We start from the raw sequence: 17549 nt of genomic DNA on the forward strand, positions 1-17549 counted from the left end.
CCAATAGTGCTATGCCAGAAGCAGAAGAAATTGCTCCCATCTACCTTTTGGGGAGGCTGAAGAGGTTATCATTCCAACACAGCAGTACAAGAGCAAGCACTCCTCTAAACATGTTCTTTAATCTTCTGGGAGGGAAATGTTTCATCTATTTATGAAACTGTTCTCACCTAAGGGAAAAAACTGCGTATCTTACTTTACTCTTCTGAGAAAACTGAGTAAGGAAAATTACAATTTACATGAGGAAGTTTCATAAAACTGGTAGCATGAAATTATAGCAAAGGACGTTTTTTTAACATAACATCACTCAGAAAGATAAAGCAAAAACCAAAGATTAGGGAAAAAGTTTAAGCTTTTTTTTTATTTTACAAGTATAAAAAACAGTGTTTAAAAATCAAACTCCTGGAAGATGCTCTGGAAAACCTGGCTTCTGAAGCATAAGACTTCTCTGTGACAAGTCCCAAACAACGTCACAACTCCTGAAAATTCTGCATTCAATGAGCAAAGATATGATCCAGCTGAAGTAACCCTTTTTGATGGCTCTTTAAACCCCATAATCTTGGAATTATCTGACCAGTCTGAAGAATGTGTTGAGGCATTATGTGGCTACAGAGCAAAAGGGTTGGCATGAATTGTAATGTCTTTAATGCGAACATCATTAAGAGGTCGGTAGGTTTTCTCATTCACAGGCAGCTTCTCCAGCTCATCCAGGGTCTCCAAGCCATCAATAACTCTGCAAGAAAAAGAGAAGTGCTGGAAATCGTCTTCTAATAATGATTTATATTTCACAATTAAGGTATCTCAAAACACTTTACAGTTAAGTACCACAGGGCAAGGACCTTGCAAGCAAATGATACAAAATAAGAAAATCAAAACATTTTATGTGGCAAATAATGTACTTTGAAACAAAGTATTATGCATCCATGACAGACTGTGAGAAAAAATACAAGCATCTGCACGTGCCCCAAAATACTCAGATCCCTCACACACTCTGACAGAGGCGTGCAGTTGGATCACTTACTTTCCAAACACCGTGTACTTCATGTCCAGGTGCGGCTGTTTGCCGTAAGTGATGAAGAACTGTGATCCATTGGTGTTGGGACCATTGTTTGCCATGGAAACCACCCCACGGACACTGTGCTGAACAAGAGGAAAAACCTCAGCATGAGTACACATCTGTGAAACCAGGACTAACCTGTGCAAAGCGCTCTATGACTTAGACCTCTTCATCAATACTATTATTAAGAACAAATCTAGGTTGCTAATATATTCTATCACAATCAGTAAGGAGCTCCTCAAAATGGCTCTTACAATGAAAAGTTACTTCTTTGCCTTCAGTGCATGAAAAACGCTGTCAGAAATTGTTTTTACTTCTGTTTTCAGTGATAAAAACCCTCAAACCTAACTTGCCAAGCACAGAAATGCCTGTTCCTAATTTAATAATAAGCTATTGTTCTCCAACCTGTAGAGAAAATTTAGACGAAAACATAAGTGCATATTGAGAGCACAGAAATACCTTTAGATATTCACTGAATTCATCTTCAAACTTCTTGCCCCAGATGCTGTTACCTCCTTTCCCAGTGCCTGACAAAGAAGCACCACAGTAGAGATTACTGGATTTTCAGACTGAAAAATCCAGAAATTATGTTCTGTTACAACACTTTACAACAAAGACCCTAAGCAGCCTGCAATTAGTTGAGGCAGGTTCTTGACCCTGCACAGAGAAGTAACTCTATATAAGGAACCTACTAAGTAGCAGAACAAAACATATCCTCAGATTAAGTTCTGTATGAGTACGAACAGACACAACTGAATCAGCTTTTCTCCCAAACAGCTGACACTGTCTGGGATATTTTCCCCGAATGCTTTAGAGGCAGCCTTTCAGGCAAAAACCACATAAAGCACAGTAGCAACTTCTTCTTAAACAGAACCATGTTGTGGTTTAGTGGAAACAGCTCGAAAAACTCAAGTATGTAGAATGCATGATTATTTAAAACCAGGGTAACACCTGCACTTCTGTAAACCCACCACAGAAAACTAATCTCATAATAAAAACCTCTTATCACCAATACAATAATTATTATATTTTTACTTGACTTACATTTTGGTTTTAATACCTGTAATTCCTTTTTATTTCCCTACATTTTATTTTTATGTACATTCTTTCTATAGAAAGACCCAGACAGAAGAATTTACCTAATGGATCCCCTGTCTGAACCATGAAGCCCTTTATATTTCGGTGAAATACGCATCCATTGTAGTAGTTACTAGCACAAAGAGCCAGGAAATTCTACAAAAATCAAACAAACCATATTAACAAACAACTGAAAAACAGTATTATCTTACTAAAATGACAGCATTGGCAAGACCAAGGCTTTAACCTCTGCTTTGCTTTGTGACCATGCGAATTCCACAGAGTATTGCCACAGAATAGTCATAAACAAATCATAGCTAATAAACTCCTTTGATAGTGTCACACACACAAAGAATAAAAAGCTTTCAGTGCAAGGTTGTCTGACTTGAACAAACAAGAAGCCTAAGACATGCTCTCTTCCCATTCAACAGTTTCATTTTGCACATGTAATTTTGTAATCAATAACTTAATGCCTCAGCTTTTTCATTAAAATAGATGAAATTTATTTCAATTTAAGTTTATTGAAAAAAGTCAAAACTGGGGCCCCTGACAAACTGAGAGTGAGTGAGTCTCACTCTTTTAAACTAAAATTCAGTCTGTGAGGGTATGAGTAACCCACGGAAAACACTAGGTGCTATATTTCCCCTTAAAGGCAAAGGACACTTTGGGAGATGCTGGGACTTCAAGAGAAGCATCCCTTAACTAAACCTTATCAAGTGAGAAACAGGCATCAAACTCTAGGCAGTATGACACAGTGCACAAGTTCCATGAGTGGAACAGACACTGCACCAGGTTAAAATGTTGGTATTCCATTACATGAAAAGGTGAATTGCAAAAGCCACTTCACCTCCTCCACAGTCTTCACTATTTCTACTGCTTTGTTTCATCACCAGGCACTCCTACTCCTGGTACTTGACTTACTTCACAGGTCTTTGGAGTACGCTCACAGAATAGTTCAATTTTAATATCTCCCACATCAGTATGCAGCGTGACAGCCTGAGCGAAAGACAGAAAATAACAATTAAATCAGCAATGAAATACCAACAGACTCTTCTATTTCCCAGTCCCACCCAGAAAATAAGCAAGTTTGCACTGCATATAACCATTGTTTTAGTATTTGGCCATAAGCAAGGCTACTGTCACAAACCGTCCACATTTCCAGTAAAATCACCAGAAAGCACTCAGTTTCACTTAGTTTCAGGACAAATCAAGTTTCCCATGGTAATGCAGTAGCTGTTTTACATTGTTACGCTCCAGAAATACATTATTCATTTGCAGACAGGACCTACTCAGTCATTTGAATGTAAAGGTGAAGAATCAAGGTTGTATCTATTTTGGATGATAGTGTGGTGCACACACCTCACTGCTTTACAACCAGAGGAGCAACTGATGCCTGCAGCCTTTTGAGTGGTAAGACTAGTTCTGAATGGCAGCATATATAATCTGCCTTCCCAGACAAGCAAATCTACAAATTAACTTACTTTTCTTCAGAATTGATAAATTGCCTTCATAAAATTTAAAATCAGCTACGCAGAGACCTAAGCAAATATATCTCTTCAGGCCAAATATATCACAGTGCTTCTATGGGAAGTGCTAAATGATACAAAAACAATTACTGTGGGGATAACTGTACAGAAAAACTAATAAAAATCAGCATCATGTTGATAGTGGCATACTTCTCCAAAAGTACACAAGTAAAGGAGACAGCTGCCCACAATGTCCATGAAGATGCTATAAAAGGTGTATGTACAGTTTAAGACATATATAGTCTTATCTCTATTTCTTGATTTGCTAAACTCTTAAAAGCCTGTAAGTGCAGAGGTTTACATATGCTGAAGCAGAGGTATGTTCTTGCAACTAGGCCAATGCTGCTGTGCCAAAAGAAACCAAACTAGATTAACAAATAGATGCCAAAGTAGCATTAAAATCCGGGACCTCTGAAGTGAAAGCATAATTCTATTTTAGACTGATGTAAATCAACCTCTTTTCCTTTTCACAGTATCTTTTTATGAGTTTGAAATTAAAACCCTAAACTTTTCATGACAAATTCCTCACAGCATCAGAGAAAGACGTGTAATCCTTTGAGATGCAGAGCAGCTATTTACCTTCCAAGAGATGACCATTTCAGAAAGAATATATAAAAAGTGCTTTCATTCTTACCATGTCTGCTTCTCAAAAAGCTGGGGTAGCCTCCTATACAGCAATTCCCTGCAAAGGTAATATATGAAATTTGTTGGGTTTTTTTTTCTGTGAACCCCATTTCTTTTTTATTCTAAAATATTTCTTGGTTACATGCTTTTATACCACACGGTTCTACAGTGCCATTCGAGTGACTCTATGGCTAAATTTTTGCATTAAGCAACTACACAGCATATAAAGAATGAAAAATAAATAGAAAAAGACCACTTAGAGAAAGGAGAAGAGGGCGAAAAACACCCTTTCCTAGGATGAAAATGTATACTAAGCAATCAGTTTTTCCAAATATTATGGCAGTTGGCAGAACAGTAGATGCCAGAAATTCACAGGTAAAAGCCACACCTAACAGAAGTGTGATTTGGAGCCAATACGTGACAGCTCTAAGTGGCTGCAATAGACAGGTACCTGCATCCAAGCACAGAATCCCACTTTTTTAATCTCCATAATACTTTCAAATAAAGCGTTTAGAACGACGGTAATAAAACCGCGGCTGCGTAGAAGTCAACAGATTTACGCGCTAATTTCTCCTCTATACACCCGCCCTCCCCGGTGAAGCGCCCGCCCCGTGTCCCCACTCAACCCAGCTGCCCCCCACCCACGGCAGCCGGAGCTACCGCTGCCTCCCTGCCCGCGGTACCGCCACCGGAATGCCGCGCACAGGACGGGTGCGCTCCGCCGCCCGGCTCCTCCACCGGCGAACCCTGCCCGGCGGCCCCGCCCGTCCGCGGCGCCCGGAGGATGCTTTAACCTGCCGGGGCTGATGCAGAACCGGCGCCCGCCGCCGCTGAAGCGGCTCTTCTCCCGCGGGCCTCGGCTCACTGCCGGGCTGCGGAAGGGCCGCCTCCGGCCCCGCTGAGCGCGGCGGAAGCGGTGGGGCCAAGCGCAGGTCCCGCCCCGCAGCGCCGGCCCTGCTCCGGCGGCAGGTGAGCGCGGTGGCGGCCCGGTCGTGCTCTGAGGTCGCCGGTGCCCGTCGCTGCCCGCCGCCGAGGAGCGAGCGCTTGTGCTGCCGGACTCTGCGGGTCGGATTTGCCGCGGGAAGGGGGATGAAGTTTGAGCTCGGCGCGCTTGGTGCAGGGCAGCGCGGGGCGGCGTGAACGGGGCGGGACCGCGGGAGCCCCGGGGCGGGGAAGGCGCCCGGTACCGGGTGGTGCCGGGGGTAGGCGGGCGCACTGAGCCGTCGGCGTGGCAGCATCTGCAGCCCGAGCGGCCGTGGCTGCTGTTTGGGCCGGCGGGTTCCCGAGGCTCACTGCGGCCTGTGTTTGCCCCGCACAGGTCCCCGCATGCTGCTGCCGGTCCCGCCGCTGCTCCGCCCGCCTGTCCACCGCGTCCGTGCCTTGGGCCTCCCGCCCGTTCGCGCTCTCATGAACCTCCGGGAGCTCGTGTCTGCCCTGAATGACTTCGCATCCCCCGCTCTGGCTGAAAGCTGGGATAATGTGGGGTTGCTGGTGGAACCAAGTCCTCCCCACACTGTGAAAACCCTTTTCCTCACTAACGACCTCACTGAGGAGGTGATGGAAGAGGCAGTGCAGAAGAAAGCAGACCTCGTTCTTTCTTACCACCCTCCTATATTCACACCACTCAAGCGAGTAACGTGGAAAACCTGGAAGGAACGGCTGGTGGTCCGAGCCCTGGAGAACAGAATCGGGATTTATTCTCCACATACGGCGTACGATGCCATACCTCACGGAGTTAATAACTGGCTAACAAAGGGACTCGGTGAGATTCTGTTAAGAAAAAGTTATTAAAGATGTATGCTATTTTAGGTGGGATTTTTCCTTATTTTCCTTTCTTACAGCTTTTACAGGTGTGATTTGAGGACTGTTTTTTATTTTTCCCAATATTTTTATAGTACTGTTGATGCCTTTTCCTGGTCTTAAAATCAAGAGTCATACACGGTTAGAAGGGGGAAAGGGATTTTACCTTGGTATTTATTTTAAGGATCCTTAGGTGCACACGTCCAGGTCATATGCACCAAAATGCACCCCGCAAAAATGCCCCCCCCAAAAGATCGGGTATAATATTGTAGGTGGTACTAATTAGCATATCTATCAAAGATTCCCCAATGAAAGGCTCAAGTGAGCCCCCCTCCCCAAGGAGCCTTCCCCTGGATGGTTCTATCTTGGTTTACAGAATGTGTTCTGGAGAGCACCTTGGGGTCTGGGGCACACTGATCCCTAACTATGAAGCTTCTAAAATGTTTAGTCTTTTAACTTGACAAACAAGTCCAAGAATGTAGACAAAAAGCACTAAGAATACAGAAGTTGTAAAAAAGGTATAACAGGGGTATAAAAGAAAAGGCAAAAAATCGTCATAGCATCACTGTAACCTTAAACACATTTTAGGAAATTTATCTTGGTGATGTATACCAGATACAAACACAAGAGGATATTTTCAGATGCATGACTCTACTATTGGATGTATCTGGAACTGGTGGATATTTGTCCACTGTGGTTGCAATGCTGAGACCACTGACTTTAAATCCCCACCTTTGATTTATGAAGTACAAGACCTCAATGTTCACAAAGGATTTAAGCTATGTGAAATTATTTTAGATTTTTATCCTGTACTGTGGCTCACAGATGTTGTCTTTTCCAGTCTGTCATACAAACCAGAAACCTCTTTCTGGTTTTGTACAATACTTAGGATAAAATTGATGGCATTAAGGATGGCAAATAATATATATCCATCAGCTTTGTTGGGCTTAAAATAGACTGTGTCTAATGGAGACAGGAGAACAAAAGTCCTCAGGTCTGTCAGGGAAAAAGGATTTGAGTGCAAAATTTGCATCTTTGTACCGCATCTCTTTAAGATATGTTCTAAATCAGTATTAGGATACTTTACCCTGCTTTATAACCCAGCAATCTTGCACTGTTTTCTCAGGTGCCTGTACTTCTGTCCCACTGCATCCATCGACTGCACCAAGCTCTCCAGCTGAAGGCACTCACCGGGTAGAATTCTGTGCAGATGCTGAGCATCTGGATGCAGTGCTGTTCAAAATCAAAGACATCCCAGAGATCTCTTGTCTCACTACTCTCCCAGCCAGGTATCTCTAACGTTGTATTCTTTCTGTTGTTTGAAACATTAAGTTGCTGTAATTGTATTTTACAGTTCTAATCATTTTGTTCCTCTGTGCACTGCTGCTGTATTTTTCAGCAATGAGAAACTTAAGGAATAATAGTCCCTTTCTGATCAATCTATGTCATGCTAAATGGTAATAGCGACTCAAGTCTAGCATCACATAGATGAGAGGTGTTAGAGTATAAACAGGAAATTTGATGAGGACAGTTGAGTTAAATGCCCATATTTGTTTCTTCCAAGACAGTGGACAAGTCTAGGCTATTACAGTGCTACCTTTTTTTCCTTTCTCAGTGGTAGAACAGCCACTGGGATAGAACGATAATAATTACAGTGCCGAAATTTTATCTAGTTATTTAACAAGCACCAAGCATGTCTTTCCTCAGGGTTGAAGGTGAGGAGCAAACACGAGTCAGTTTGAACTGCTCTCAGAAAGCACTGCTGGAGGTGGTGGCATTATTGTCCCAGAACAGCCTTCTTCATCACAAGACCGAGATTCTCTTGCTACAAAAGGTAACAAGATCACATACTATGTCCTGTCAATGAATTACTTGTGTGAGCTGAGTACCCTGAACAGCGAAATGCAGTAGTGAGTGGTATCCCAGCTTTCCAATCCTACCCCACTGCTCTGAAATACTGGCATATGGGGATTTGAAGCCACACATATTTTCCAAAGCAATGCAACTATCTATGTGGTCTGTACTAATTCTTAAATCAGTTCCAATAGGTGGCGTAGCTCGTATGTTACATTTGAGAACATCATACACATATTTTTTTGTAACTGTAAATTTACAAAATTTAAAAAAAAAAACTATTGTAAATTTTTTTCAGAGATGTTCCTGCATGCCCAATATATTCATCCTTCTGTGGTGTGAAAAGCAATGCAAGCATCTGGAGTCAGCTTTCTCACAGTAATTTTGATTTGTTTTCAGCCTCCTCTTCCCCATACTGGAATGGGACGCCTGTGCACCCTGAGCGAGCCAGCCTCCTTGTCAGACATAATCGAGCGTATCAAAGGCCACCTGCAGCTACCCCACGTCCGCGTAGCCGTGGGAACGGGCAGGACACTCGGTACATGGGCCTGCGAGCCAGACTGCCTGCTAGGACGGGCACTGCAGGAACACAGGGAGCATGAGTGTGTGCATTACACTGGGAAACTGTCTTCAGCAGGTTTACTTCCAAGTACTATGAAGCACTGTTAAGAAACAGCATCCTAGAATTTACAGTCATATGAAAAGAATCTCATCTGTATTTTTAATGGGATTCTCTATTATGCTGGTTGATGTGGTGAAGAAGGGACAGCACAAGTTGAATGAAAGATAGCCTTTTTTGTAATTTATATAATGACTAAGATTTTTTTTTCCTGCCCAGGATATCAGGCACAAAGGTGCACTGTTTGATTGTATGTTCCCTTTTGTGACTGAATGTTAAAATTCAGAGCACTTTAGGAGTAAGACACTTTATGGTATCCTTATGAACACATAACCATGGTTTTGATGAAAGATAAGGCAAAGAAGGGGAACTAGCTCAGACAATGGGGTCATTAGTAAGATGTGGAGTAAACATCCTCTTATCCCAACTACCTATCCTAATCTCCAAGGAGCACAGCTACTAGAATTTGTGAGAGCAAATTTGTTGAGAACTCTTTGTAACTTAGGAGGCAGAAGTCTTATCAGAAGCTGACAATTGCACTAAAAAATACCCAACTACTTCAAAGCCTCTACGGTGTGGCATTGAAGTGGTGTGACTCCACTTAAATCAACAGTAATTGCAAGGCAACATACTGTAAAACCTTAACAGGTTTTGAAAACTCCCTGTGTTGTGTGTCCCCTCTCCTTAGCGAATGTAATGTATATGAAGAATTAAAATTCATGTCACTGTCACATATATAGTAGCTTGGAATTAGCAATCATAGCAAATGGACAAATTTTTATTTGCATGGAGCAGCTTTCTGCTTGCATTAAGACTGGCCTTCTGAGAGTTGTTAAGTTAGGAACCAGTATATCTCAGAGGCAAAATGCTGCCTTAGTGGCATCATTAGTTGGGAAACGAGTGATGGTGGAACACAAGAGTCCTGGAAAGAGTAGCAGCCTATTAAAGGGTTTGGAAACCTAACTAGCACCTCACTAGGGGAAGGGTAGCCATTAGCCAGCCTCTCTGCTGGAGTTTTCTGCAAAGTTTCCTGCCCCTTGAAAAAAGTCTACCTGTCACAGAGGATTTCACTGTATTGTCAGAGATGTTACAGGCCCATGACTTTCAAACTGACAAATGTGTCTCTTCTTCCAACAAATTTACATTGACCCTAAAATCAAGGTAGTAGTTAACTGAAACAATTACTAGCAATACAGACATGAGGGCTGAACAAAGGGGAAGGAGTTTAACTGTGGCACCTTTTATCCTGCAGAATCACCAGTGAAGAAAGCTGCTCTGTGTGCTGGTTCTGGGAGCAGTGTCCTGAAGGGAACGGAAGCTGACCTCTATCTCACAGGTAGTAGATTGCTCATTATCTCATTATCTTTATAAAAATAGTCATTAGAGAAAAAAACAAACAAACAAACCTTAGCAAAAAACAAGAGGGTTGACTGGCTGTTGAAAGATTTGGCCAGAAAGAATTACCTGTTATTTATAATTGAGAATCAATCAGTTACTTATTGGAATGACAGACTAACATTGAAGTAGATATAACGTGGATCAAATGGCAGTGTGGCACAGTGAAAGATACTTGAATTAAAACATTGCTCTACAGCATTTATTTCAATACAAAATTAGTGTTGATGGCAGTGAGTTGTAACTTCCAGTGTGTTTCTCCTTTGGCAACATGTATGTTCTCCATTCCCTATAGAATTCCCTAATGGAAAACAGAATATAATATAGTCTACAGAACCTTCCAAAGAAACTCCATAGCATGTCTGACCAAAGGGACACTTAGTCCATTATTCTCTCTTCCAACAGTGGGATAGCTATTCCCTGTGGCTCAACAATGTGACGGCTGCCTTGCATTCTGTAGGAACCACTGCTCCTTCTCCCCCTTAAGTGTAGCCCTGCAGAGCTGACCCTCAGGCTTCCCTATTGCTTTCCTCCATCCTCTTCCAGACCATGATGAGCATTTTTATTTTCTGCCCAAATTGGCAGAATTTATGACTATTCAAAGATGGCAAGGAATTTCTGTCGTTTTGTCTCAGCTGTATACAGAGATACCAGCTGAAAGTCTTTAAAAGAACCCTGGAGCAGGAGTGTTCCACGTTCCTACTGAGCAGGTGGTGTTGCATTTCCGCTTACAGCCTATATTCCATTACATCGCTACAGCTTTTAGCTAAGATTCTCCATACATTGCAGAGACCTGGTTACCTGAACTGTACCATTAGTGATCTACATGACATTTCTTTCTCAAAATGGCAGGAGAGATGTCCCACCATGATGTGCTGGATGCAGTTGCCAATGGGATAAGTGTTATTCTGTGCGAGCACAGTAACACTGAGCGAGGCTTCTTGTCAGAGCTGCGTGACGCACTCGTGATCCACCTACAGAACAAAATCAACATCATTGTGTCTGAGAAAGACAGAGATCCTCTCCAGGTGGCATAGGGGGAAAAAAATTGGAGAGAGAAAATACAGTTAATTGTGGTATCTTGCACAGACATATCCACCTGCAGAGCTTAATGAAGGAGCTTAATGAAGGTCCAGTACAGAATGATTGTATTATATGGTCCCTCAAAGTTTGGGGTATATTTTGGTATGTTAGAAAAATAAATGTTTGTTTTGGAATACCAAAAGCTCATTTACTCAATTACTGGACTGCACTTGAATAAATTTACTGTTACTGCTTAATGTTATTAGATACATTTGATAACCATGATACTCAATGATTGGTTTGGGTAAAATATATAAAACCTGACTGGATTTAAACTTATGCATCAGTTCTACCCTACTGCAGCTATGTCAAATCATGTCAGTGCAAGTCACTGATATTTTACCTCATAAATTTCAGAAATAGTTAAGGAAAGGATGGAGAGCAACTGTTTGCATGAACAGTTTTACTAAGGCACCACTCAGATGCAAATAGAGAACAAAAAGCAAGTTGTTGGTGTGGATGCTAGCAAGGGCTAGCAGAGGAATGTTCCTGTGAAACTTTTCTTTCTCATAAGAAAGCAGTTAGAGAAATCCAGCTTCTCACAGCTTCTCCGTGAAAGCCTTCATTCTCATGCAAACTGGATGGACAACAGTTTGAGAGAATGTAAACCATTTCTACACCTGCAAGTTGTTGTGAGAACAGTGGAATTGTTTTCAGTCTTGTGAGAATAATATCTGGAAATGGGTGTCTTACTGCTCAACCTATCACCTTGGGAGGTGGTGAGTCAATAGGCCAGTCATGTAATTTCTCTTTTGTGAACCATGCTATAAAAGGTATGGGTGATTAAAGGAGGTCGCTTCGGCCATATCATCTGACCTGGACTTACGTCGTGATTTTGCCGTTCTCTGGGGGATAACAGCAACATCTGGTGACCAAGCGACGTGTACCGAAGACCACAAACCGGACTTTAGAAAGGTGCGTGCCACCCCCCCAACTCCGGCTGGCCTCCCTCTGGGGCCGCGCGGAACACAGACTGAGCCATGGAGCAGAAATCCTCTTGGAACTGCGCGGTATTTTCCACCTTCAAGTCTGTGATACTGACCGCAGGAGCTACCGTAGGAGGTGGCGAGCTCGCTGCGTTACTGGACTGGTTGCTTCTGCATGGATATTATGCGGAGACTGATAGTGACTTGACCTCGGAAGCTTGGAGACGGCTGGGAGACGCGGTACTCCGGGAATTCGCAGCCGGTAACGCCGAGGTGCCTGATTTATTACGCACCTGGGGGGTTTTACACGATATACTGCAGATATGGACAGAAAGACGGGATAGTGCAGCTAACTCAGGCTCTGACGAGTCTGAAGTTATGTGCTTTCCCAGCTCGGGGGAGGCGCCCCGAGTAGCGCGGGCGCCCCGAGTAGCGCGGGGTAGCATGGTAGAATCACTCCCGGTATCGCCTCGGAGGGAGACTAAGGGTTACCCCTGTCCTCGCAGATATGTTCTTTCGAGGGGTTGTTCACCGATAGCGTCCGCGGCTTCTCAGTCTGCCGCGGGGCCAGCGCTGTTGTCTCCGGCAGCGCAGCTCGCTGCACCCTTGTTACAGGGGCAGTCTGTATTCCCGACCGCGGGCGGGGTGTCTTGGCCCCCCGCGCCCACACGTTCAGGGTCTCAGGGCCCCCGTCCGGCTCCTGTGCGGCTCGGATATCCTACGGCTGTTATTTACGGCCGGGGACTCCGCAGCACAGTCGCGGCAGCGGCCGAGTTCCCCGATTCCTGTCTCTATGGGGGAACAAATCTTGGCAGCGCTGCAGGACATAAAATTGGAGCTCGCAGCACAGCCGGGGATTATAGCAGAGGCGGCTATTGCTGCGCTGGGGCGGGAGCCGGGGCAGATAGTCCCGGTGCCGATAGTCCCGGTGCCGGAACCGGGCGCGGCGCCAGCCATTCAGAGCGCACCGCCGCAGCCGGCAGCGCCTCCGAGAGCCCCGGCCGTACCGCCGGAACCGGCCGCGCCGCCAGAGCAGGGTGCGGGGCTGGCGGTCCCGGCGCCTGAGCCTGGCCGGCAGTCCGCGGCGTCCATGGCACTGGGCACCGCGTCTCCTGCGTCGGCGCGGGGGTCGGAGGCGTCCAGGGCACTGGCCATCGCCCCGCCTGCGCCTGGGCGGCAGCGGCCTCTGATTCGGCTGCAACGTTGCAGGCCCCACTGCCGCGGGCGGCGGCCCTTACTCCTCTCCCCGCCGCGCCGCCTGACGCTGCTTCAGCTTCCGCTGCTGTCCCAGCCGCGAATCCAGCCCTTGTAGTTACCCCGTCTACTGGCCCGGAGTTGCTGTGCCAGTCTCCAGAGGGTTTGGCTGATAACACCCCTGGATGACAAGATAAGCTCCGTTGCTATGGAGACGTCCGCTTCCCGGTGGGAGTCTGTGGCAGAGCGGCGCCGGCAGCGAGCGATGCAGCGAGTTCGCAGCTGTCCTTGTGCTTCTCCGGGCTGCGATGACACTCTCGGTCCCAGAAATCCGAGACGGGCTTGGGAAGAGATTAAAAGATGTGCCTTGCGAGACGGGGCTTGGGAGGTGCTGGAAAGACTTGGGATGCCTGCTGGGCAGACGGCACCTGAGCGATCTGCTGCCTTATCTGATGATAGTATGCAGGAAGATCAAAGAGATGCAACAATGAAGCCAGCTAGTGGCGACACAGGGTGCTGTCCAGGCTTTCCCAGTGCAGAAAGCTCCTCCTAACTCAGGCCAGGCTGACAAGCACGAGAGTATTGCTTGGGAGGTGGTCCAGGATTTGCAGAATAAAGTTGCTCAGTATGGATTAAGTTCCCCTCAAGTCATGCAGGTAATTAGAGTGCTGAATACTGATCTGCTTTCTCCATTTGATATTAAACATTTAGGTCAGGTTTTATTCCAGCCTATACAATATTCAGTTTTTGAAGCCAATGGGAGAAGGTTGGCTGAGAAGGCCGTAGCTGGGAATATGCAATTGCCTCAAACTGATCCCAGGCGTTTAGTTCCTGTGGATGGTTTTCTGGGGATCAATGAATTTTGGGACCCTGATGTTCAGGCTACCTGGCATCCCCAGATCCTGGAACAAATTCAGAAGGTTGGCATGGCAGCTTTGCTAGAAAGTTTGGATACAGCTGCTCCAAAGACGCGATATACGAAGGTATTTCAGGGGCCGAAAGAGAACTTTTTTCTTTTGTAGAAAGGCTTGCTGGAGCCTTAGAACAGCAAGTAGAGGATGACACCATGAGACAGATGTTGTGCAGGCAGCTGGCAAGAGATAATGTGAATGATGAATGCAGAAAGATCATGGATGCTTTGCCTGGAGAACCCATAGTAGCACAAATGGTTGATGCCTGTGCTAAGGTGGGATCTGGAGAATATAAATCTGCTCTAGCAGCAGTCCTGCGGCCTCCTCAAGTAAAGTCTGGTGGACTAAGAAAGAAACCTAAGGTTGAGGAAAAGCAGAAACAGGTTAAGAAGACAGGGAAGGAAAACAGGAGGATTGATCACTGCAAGCGATGCAGGAGGCCAGGTCATTCTTCAGACCACGTCTACCGACGTGGTTGATCCCTGGTACGCCAGGGAAAAAACTCGCTAAGGAGTGCATGGGGAAATTGCGCTCAGATACAAATGTTTCCCCAGGCTCCTCTGATGCAGGCATACTCAGCCAGCTTGCAGCCAGCACCCAGGGTTCAGCTGGGGTGGATGTACATACCGCAGCAACAGTCGTCTTAGACTCCACTCGGGTTTATAGGGTTCCCTTGGATGCACATGGAACCCTAGGGCAAGGCCTGAGTGCATTGCTCGTAGGTAGGTCTAGTACTACCGTTCAGGGGATCCATGTACACCCAGGAGTTAGAGATGCTGACTATACAGGTCAGATTTGTGCTATGGTTTCTACACCCTCCCCTCCTCTTACTATTCCTGAAAAGACCAGAATTGCTCAACTTGTGCCCTTTAAGTCATGTGTTCCTAGAGCAGAACAAAGTTGCAGAGATGGTGGCTTTGGATCCATGGGACCCATCTGCAGCCAAGCGCTGCAGATGACATGTACCCTGTGCCTGCCAAATGCCCAGCTGCCCGTGATCCAGCTCCGAGGTTTGATCGACACGGATGCTGATGTGACCATCATCTCCTTCTCTGTGTGGCCTGCCAGGTGGCCTCTGGCCCCTGTGGGGTCAGCCATCACAGGGTTGGGAGGAACCACAAAGAGCTATTTAAGTGAACACCCTGTGCTGGTGAAAAACGCAGAGGGGCAAGCAGCTCTGGTTCAGCCCTATGTCACTGCAGCTTCGCTTAACCTCTGGGGGTGGGATGTGTTGGCAGCCTGGGGGGTACGGATTGGGATGAATTTTTGATGGGGGCCGCTGTGCTGAAAGGCGCAGTGTATCTATGCTGCCTTTGCGGTGGCTAGTACACAAATCCATCTGGATTCCTCAGTGGCCCCTGAAAGAAGAGAAATTAGTTGCCCTTCGCCAGTTAGTCCAGGAACAATTAGGGGCATCTTGAGCCTTCTACTAGTCCCTGGAACACTCCTGGTTTTGTAATTAGGAAAAATCAGGGAAATGGAGGTTGTTGCAGGATCTCCGACAAGTCAATGCAGTGATGGAAAGTATGGGGTCATTGCAACCTGGCATTCCCTCACCCACCATGGTGGGAAATCCTGATCATTGATTTGAAGGATTGTTTTTTCACTATTCCTTTGCATCCTAATGACAAGCAAAAATTTGCTTTTACTGTGCCTGCAGTTAACAATGCTGAACCTGCAAAGAGGTATCAATGGAAGCTTCTACCTCAGGGCATGAAGAACAGCCCGACTATCTGCCAATGGTATGTCGCTCAGGCTTTGTCCGGAGTCCGTGAGCAGTTTCCTGAGGCATGCTGCTACCATTACATGGATGATATACTGGTGGCAGCAAATTCAAACAATCCTGTTATTTTGAATCATTTTCTCTCATTGCAGTCTGCAGGCGAGATGCACCTGCCTCGAGCGAAAGTCTGGGTACGGGACCTCCTCACTAAGAAGTGGGAAGGCCCACACGAGCTCATTGCTTGGGGTCGTGGGTATGCTTGCGTTTCCACAGATACTGGGGTACGATGGCTGCCTGCGAGCTGCGTTCTCCCTGACCTGTGGCACCAGAAGCAGAACAGGCAACCTCCAAGGCAACCCTCAAATGATGACCAGAATGCAGATCAACCACTGAATGATTCTTCAGATGATGACCAGGATGTTGACCCTCAGCCTGGTCCTTCTACAAGCAGAGACTGAATTTTAAGAGAGACTGAATTTTAAGTTTCTTGTGTTATGGAGTCAGAATGTTACGCAGAATACAGAGCCCTTAAGGCTATTCAGAATTAATGACTGGACGTATAGCTGGGTTCACTAGATGTATTTCTCATGGCATTGCTGAAGAATCCCTCTGCCTGCCTTAAATTAGTATCTGGTTTGGATTATGTTTGGTAACTGGCCATTACTAAACAGACCCCTTACGCTGTGTTTGTTCTCCTTGCTGCACGGGATCCCACAGAGGATTACAAACGTGACCTTTCGGTCCTTTTAAAACAAAAAAGGGGAATTGTGGATGCTAGCAAGGGCTAGCAGAGGAATGTTCCTGTGAAACTTTTCCTTCTCATAAGAAAGCAGTTAGAGAAATCCAGCTTCTCACAGCTTCTCCGTGAAAGCTTTCATTCTCATGCAAACTGGATGGACAACAGTTTAAGAGAATGTAAATCATTTCTACACCTGCAAGTTGTTTTGAGAACTGTGAAAATTATTTTCCTTCTCTAAGAATAATATCTGGAAATGGGTGTCTTACTGCTCAACCTATCACCTTGGGAGGTGGTGAGTCAATAGGCCAATCATGTAATTTCTCTTTTGTGAACCATGCTATAAAAGGTATGGGTGATTAAACAAGGTCACTTCGGCCATATCATCTGACCTGGACTTACGTCGTGATTTCGCCGGTCTCTTGGGGGTAACAGCGACAGTTGGTTCTAGTAATTCAACTGCATGATCTACCGCTAATGCACCTTTAAGGCTTTTCAATAGAGGGACTCTCAATTAAAAAAAGCTTTGGAAGGTTAAAACTCAATTCCTTAACAAAGCTGTAAATTCATGTGCCTTTGTTATTTTCTTTTAAAAACAGTTTCTGTAACTGTGTTTTTTAATTACAGGATTACTAAAACTGAACAAGTAGTATTTTCACCACTGAGTTTTATTTTCCAAGTTAGTTTTTTCTGTTGTGACTTTTTTTTAAGAAAAAAAAAATCTCACAGTATCATACCCTACCATCTCTGGATGACAAATATTTTATTAGAAATTTGGAAAGATCTTAGCACTATCCTTTTAAGTTAATAAAAGTTGCTCATCAAGCAATGTCTCTATCTAATAATTGCATGTCTTGTTCCACTTAAATGTAAGTGGAAAGAGATGACTGGTGGTATTATCTGAAGCTACCTAGGCTATATAAAGGTCATCATTCTTACCAATACCATGAATTCACCTCAGTATGCTGCGAATTGAGAAGTAATTTCTTCTTTCCCAAGTAAAGGACCTATATGAAGAATCAAGCTG

At 45.0% G+C, this 17549-nt stretch overlaps 2 protein-coding genes across 9 annotated transcripts; one reads left to right on the top strand and one right to left on the bottom strand.

Moving 5' to 3' along the window:
• Positions 1–331: 331 nt before the first annotated feature.
• Positions 332–5163, bottom strand: PPIL3 (peptidylprolyl isomerase like 3). Of its 4 annotated transcripts, none has more exons than XM_048309226.1 (7): positions 5076–5163; positions 4292–4339; positions 3053–3127; positions 2194–2287; positions 1514–1581; positions 1019–1137; positions 332–730 (listed from the first exon to the last, which is right to left on the bottom strand). In XM_048309226.1, exons 2-7 carry the CDS (start codon positions 4292–4294, stop codon positions 604–606), a joined length of 486 nt encoding a protein of 161 aa, XP_048165183.1. In that variant the 5' UTR covers positions 4295–4339; positions 5076–5163; the 3' UTR covers positions 332–603. The 4 variants fall into 4 exon arrangements, with proteins under 4 accessions (XP_048165183.1, XP_048165185.1, XP_048165184.1 ...); XM_048309228.1 differs by having other exon boundaries at positions 4986–5153; XM_048309227.1 differs by lacking the exon at positions 5076–5163 and adding an exon at positions 4965–5055.
• NIF3L1 (NGG1 interacting factor 3 like 1) lies at positions 5164–17351 on the top strand. Of its 5 annotated transcripts, XR_007204735.1 has the most exons (9): positions 5257–5346; positions 5600–6043; positions 7208–7370; positions 7789–7915; positions 8335–8572; positions 9807–9890; positions 11806–12231; positions 15724–15805; positions 15939–17351. XR_007204735.1 is itself a non-coding variant. In XM_048309224.1 (7 exons), the coding sequence occupies exons 2-7, from the start codon at positions 5608–5610 to the stop codon at positions 10984–10986; spliced, it is 1233 nt and encodes a 410-aa protein (XP_048165181.1). In that variant the 5' UTR covers positions 5164–5250; positions 5600–5607; the 3' UTR covers positions 10987–11229. The 5 variants fall into 5 exon arrangements, 3 of the variants coding, with proteins under 3 accessions (XP_048165181.1, XP_048165180.1, XP_048165182.1); XR_007204734.1 differs by having other exon boundaries at positions 15724–17351; XM_048309224.1 differs by lacking the exons at positions 5257–5346; positions 11806–12231; positions 15724–15805; positions 15939–17351 and adding exons at positions 5164–5250; positions 10802–11229.
• The last annotated feature ends 198 nt before the right edge of the window (positions 17352–17549 follow it).

The sequence above is a fragment of the Corvus hawaiiensis genome, chromosome 7 (genome assembly GCF_020740725.1).
Source record: "Corvus hawaiiensis isolate bCorHaw1 chromosome 7, bCorHaw1.pri.cur, whole genome shotgun sequence".
Taxonomy (NCBI): Eukaryota; Metazoa; Chordata; class Aves; order Passeriformes; family Corvidae; genus Corvus; species Corvus hawaiiensis.

Bases quoted from the DNA above. Each gene is read 5' to 3' on its own strand.
- NIF3L1 (XM_048309224.1), top strand. From the start codon at position 5,608: ATGCTGCTGCCGGTCCCGCCGCTGCTCCGCCCGCCTGTCCACCGCGTC. The intron at 7,371-7,788 runs GTATCTCTAACG...GTCTTTCCTCAG, and splicing joins CTCACTACTCTCCCAGCCAG to GGTTGAAGGTGAGGAGCAAA. The intron at 7,916-8,334 runs GTAACAAGATCA...ATTTGTTTTCAG, and splicing joins AGATTCTCTTGCTACAAAAG to CCTCCTCTTCCCCATACTGG.
- PPIL3 (XM_048309226.1), bottom strand. The intron at 2,288-3,052 runs GTAAGTCAAGTA...TGATTTTTGTAG, and splicing joins GTACTCCAAAGACCTGTGAA to AATTTCCTGGCTCTTTGTGC. The intron at 1,138-1,513 runs GTATTTCTGTGC...CCTCTTGTTCAG, and splicing joins AATTCAGTGAATATCTAAAG to CACAGTGTCCGTGGGGTGGT.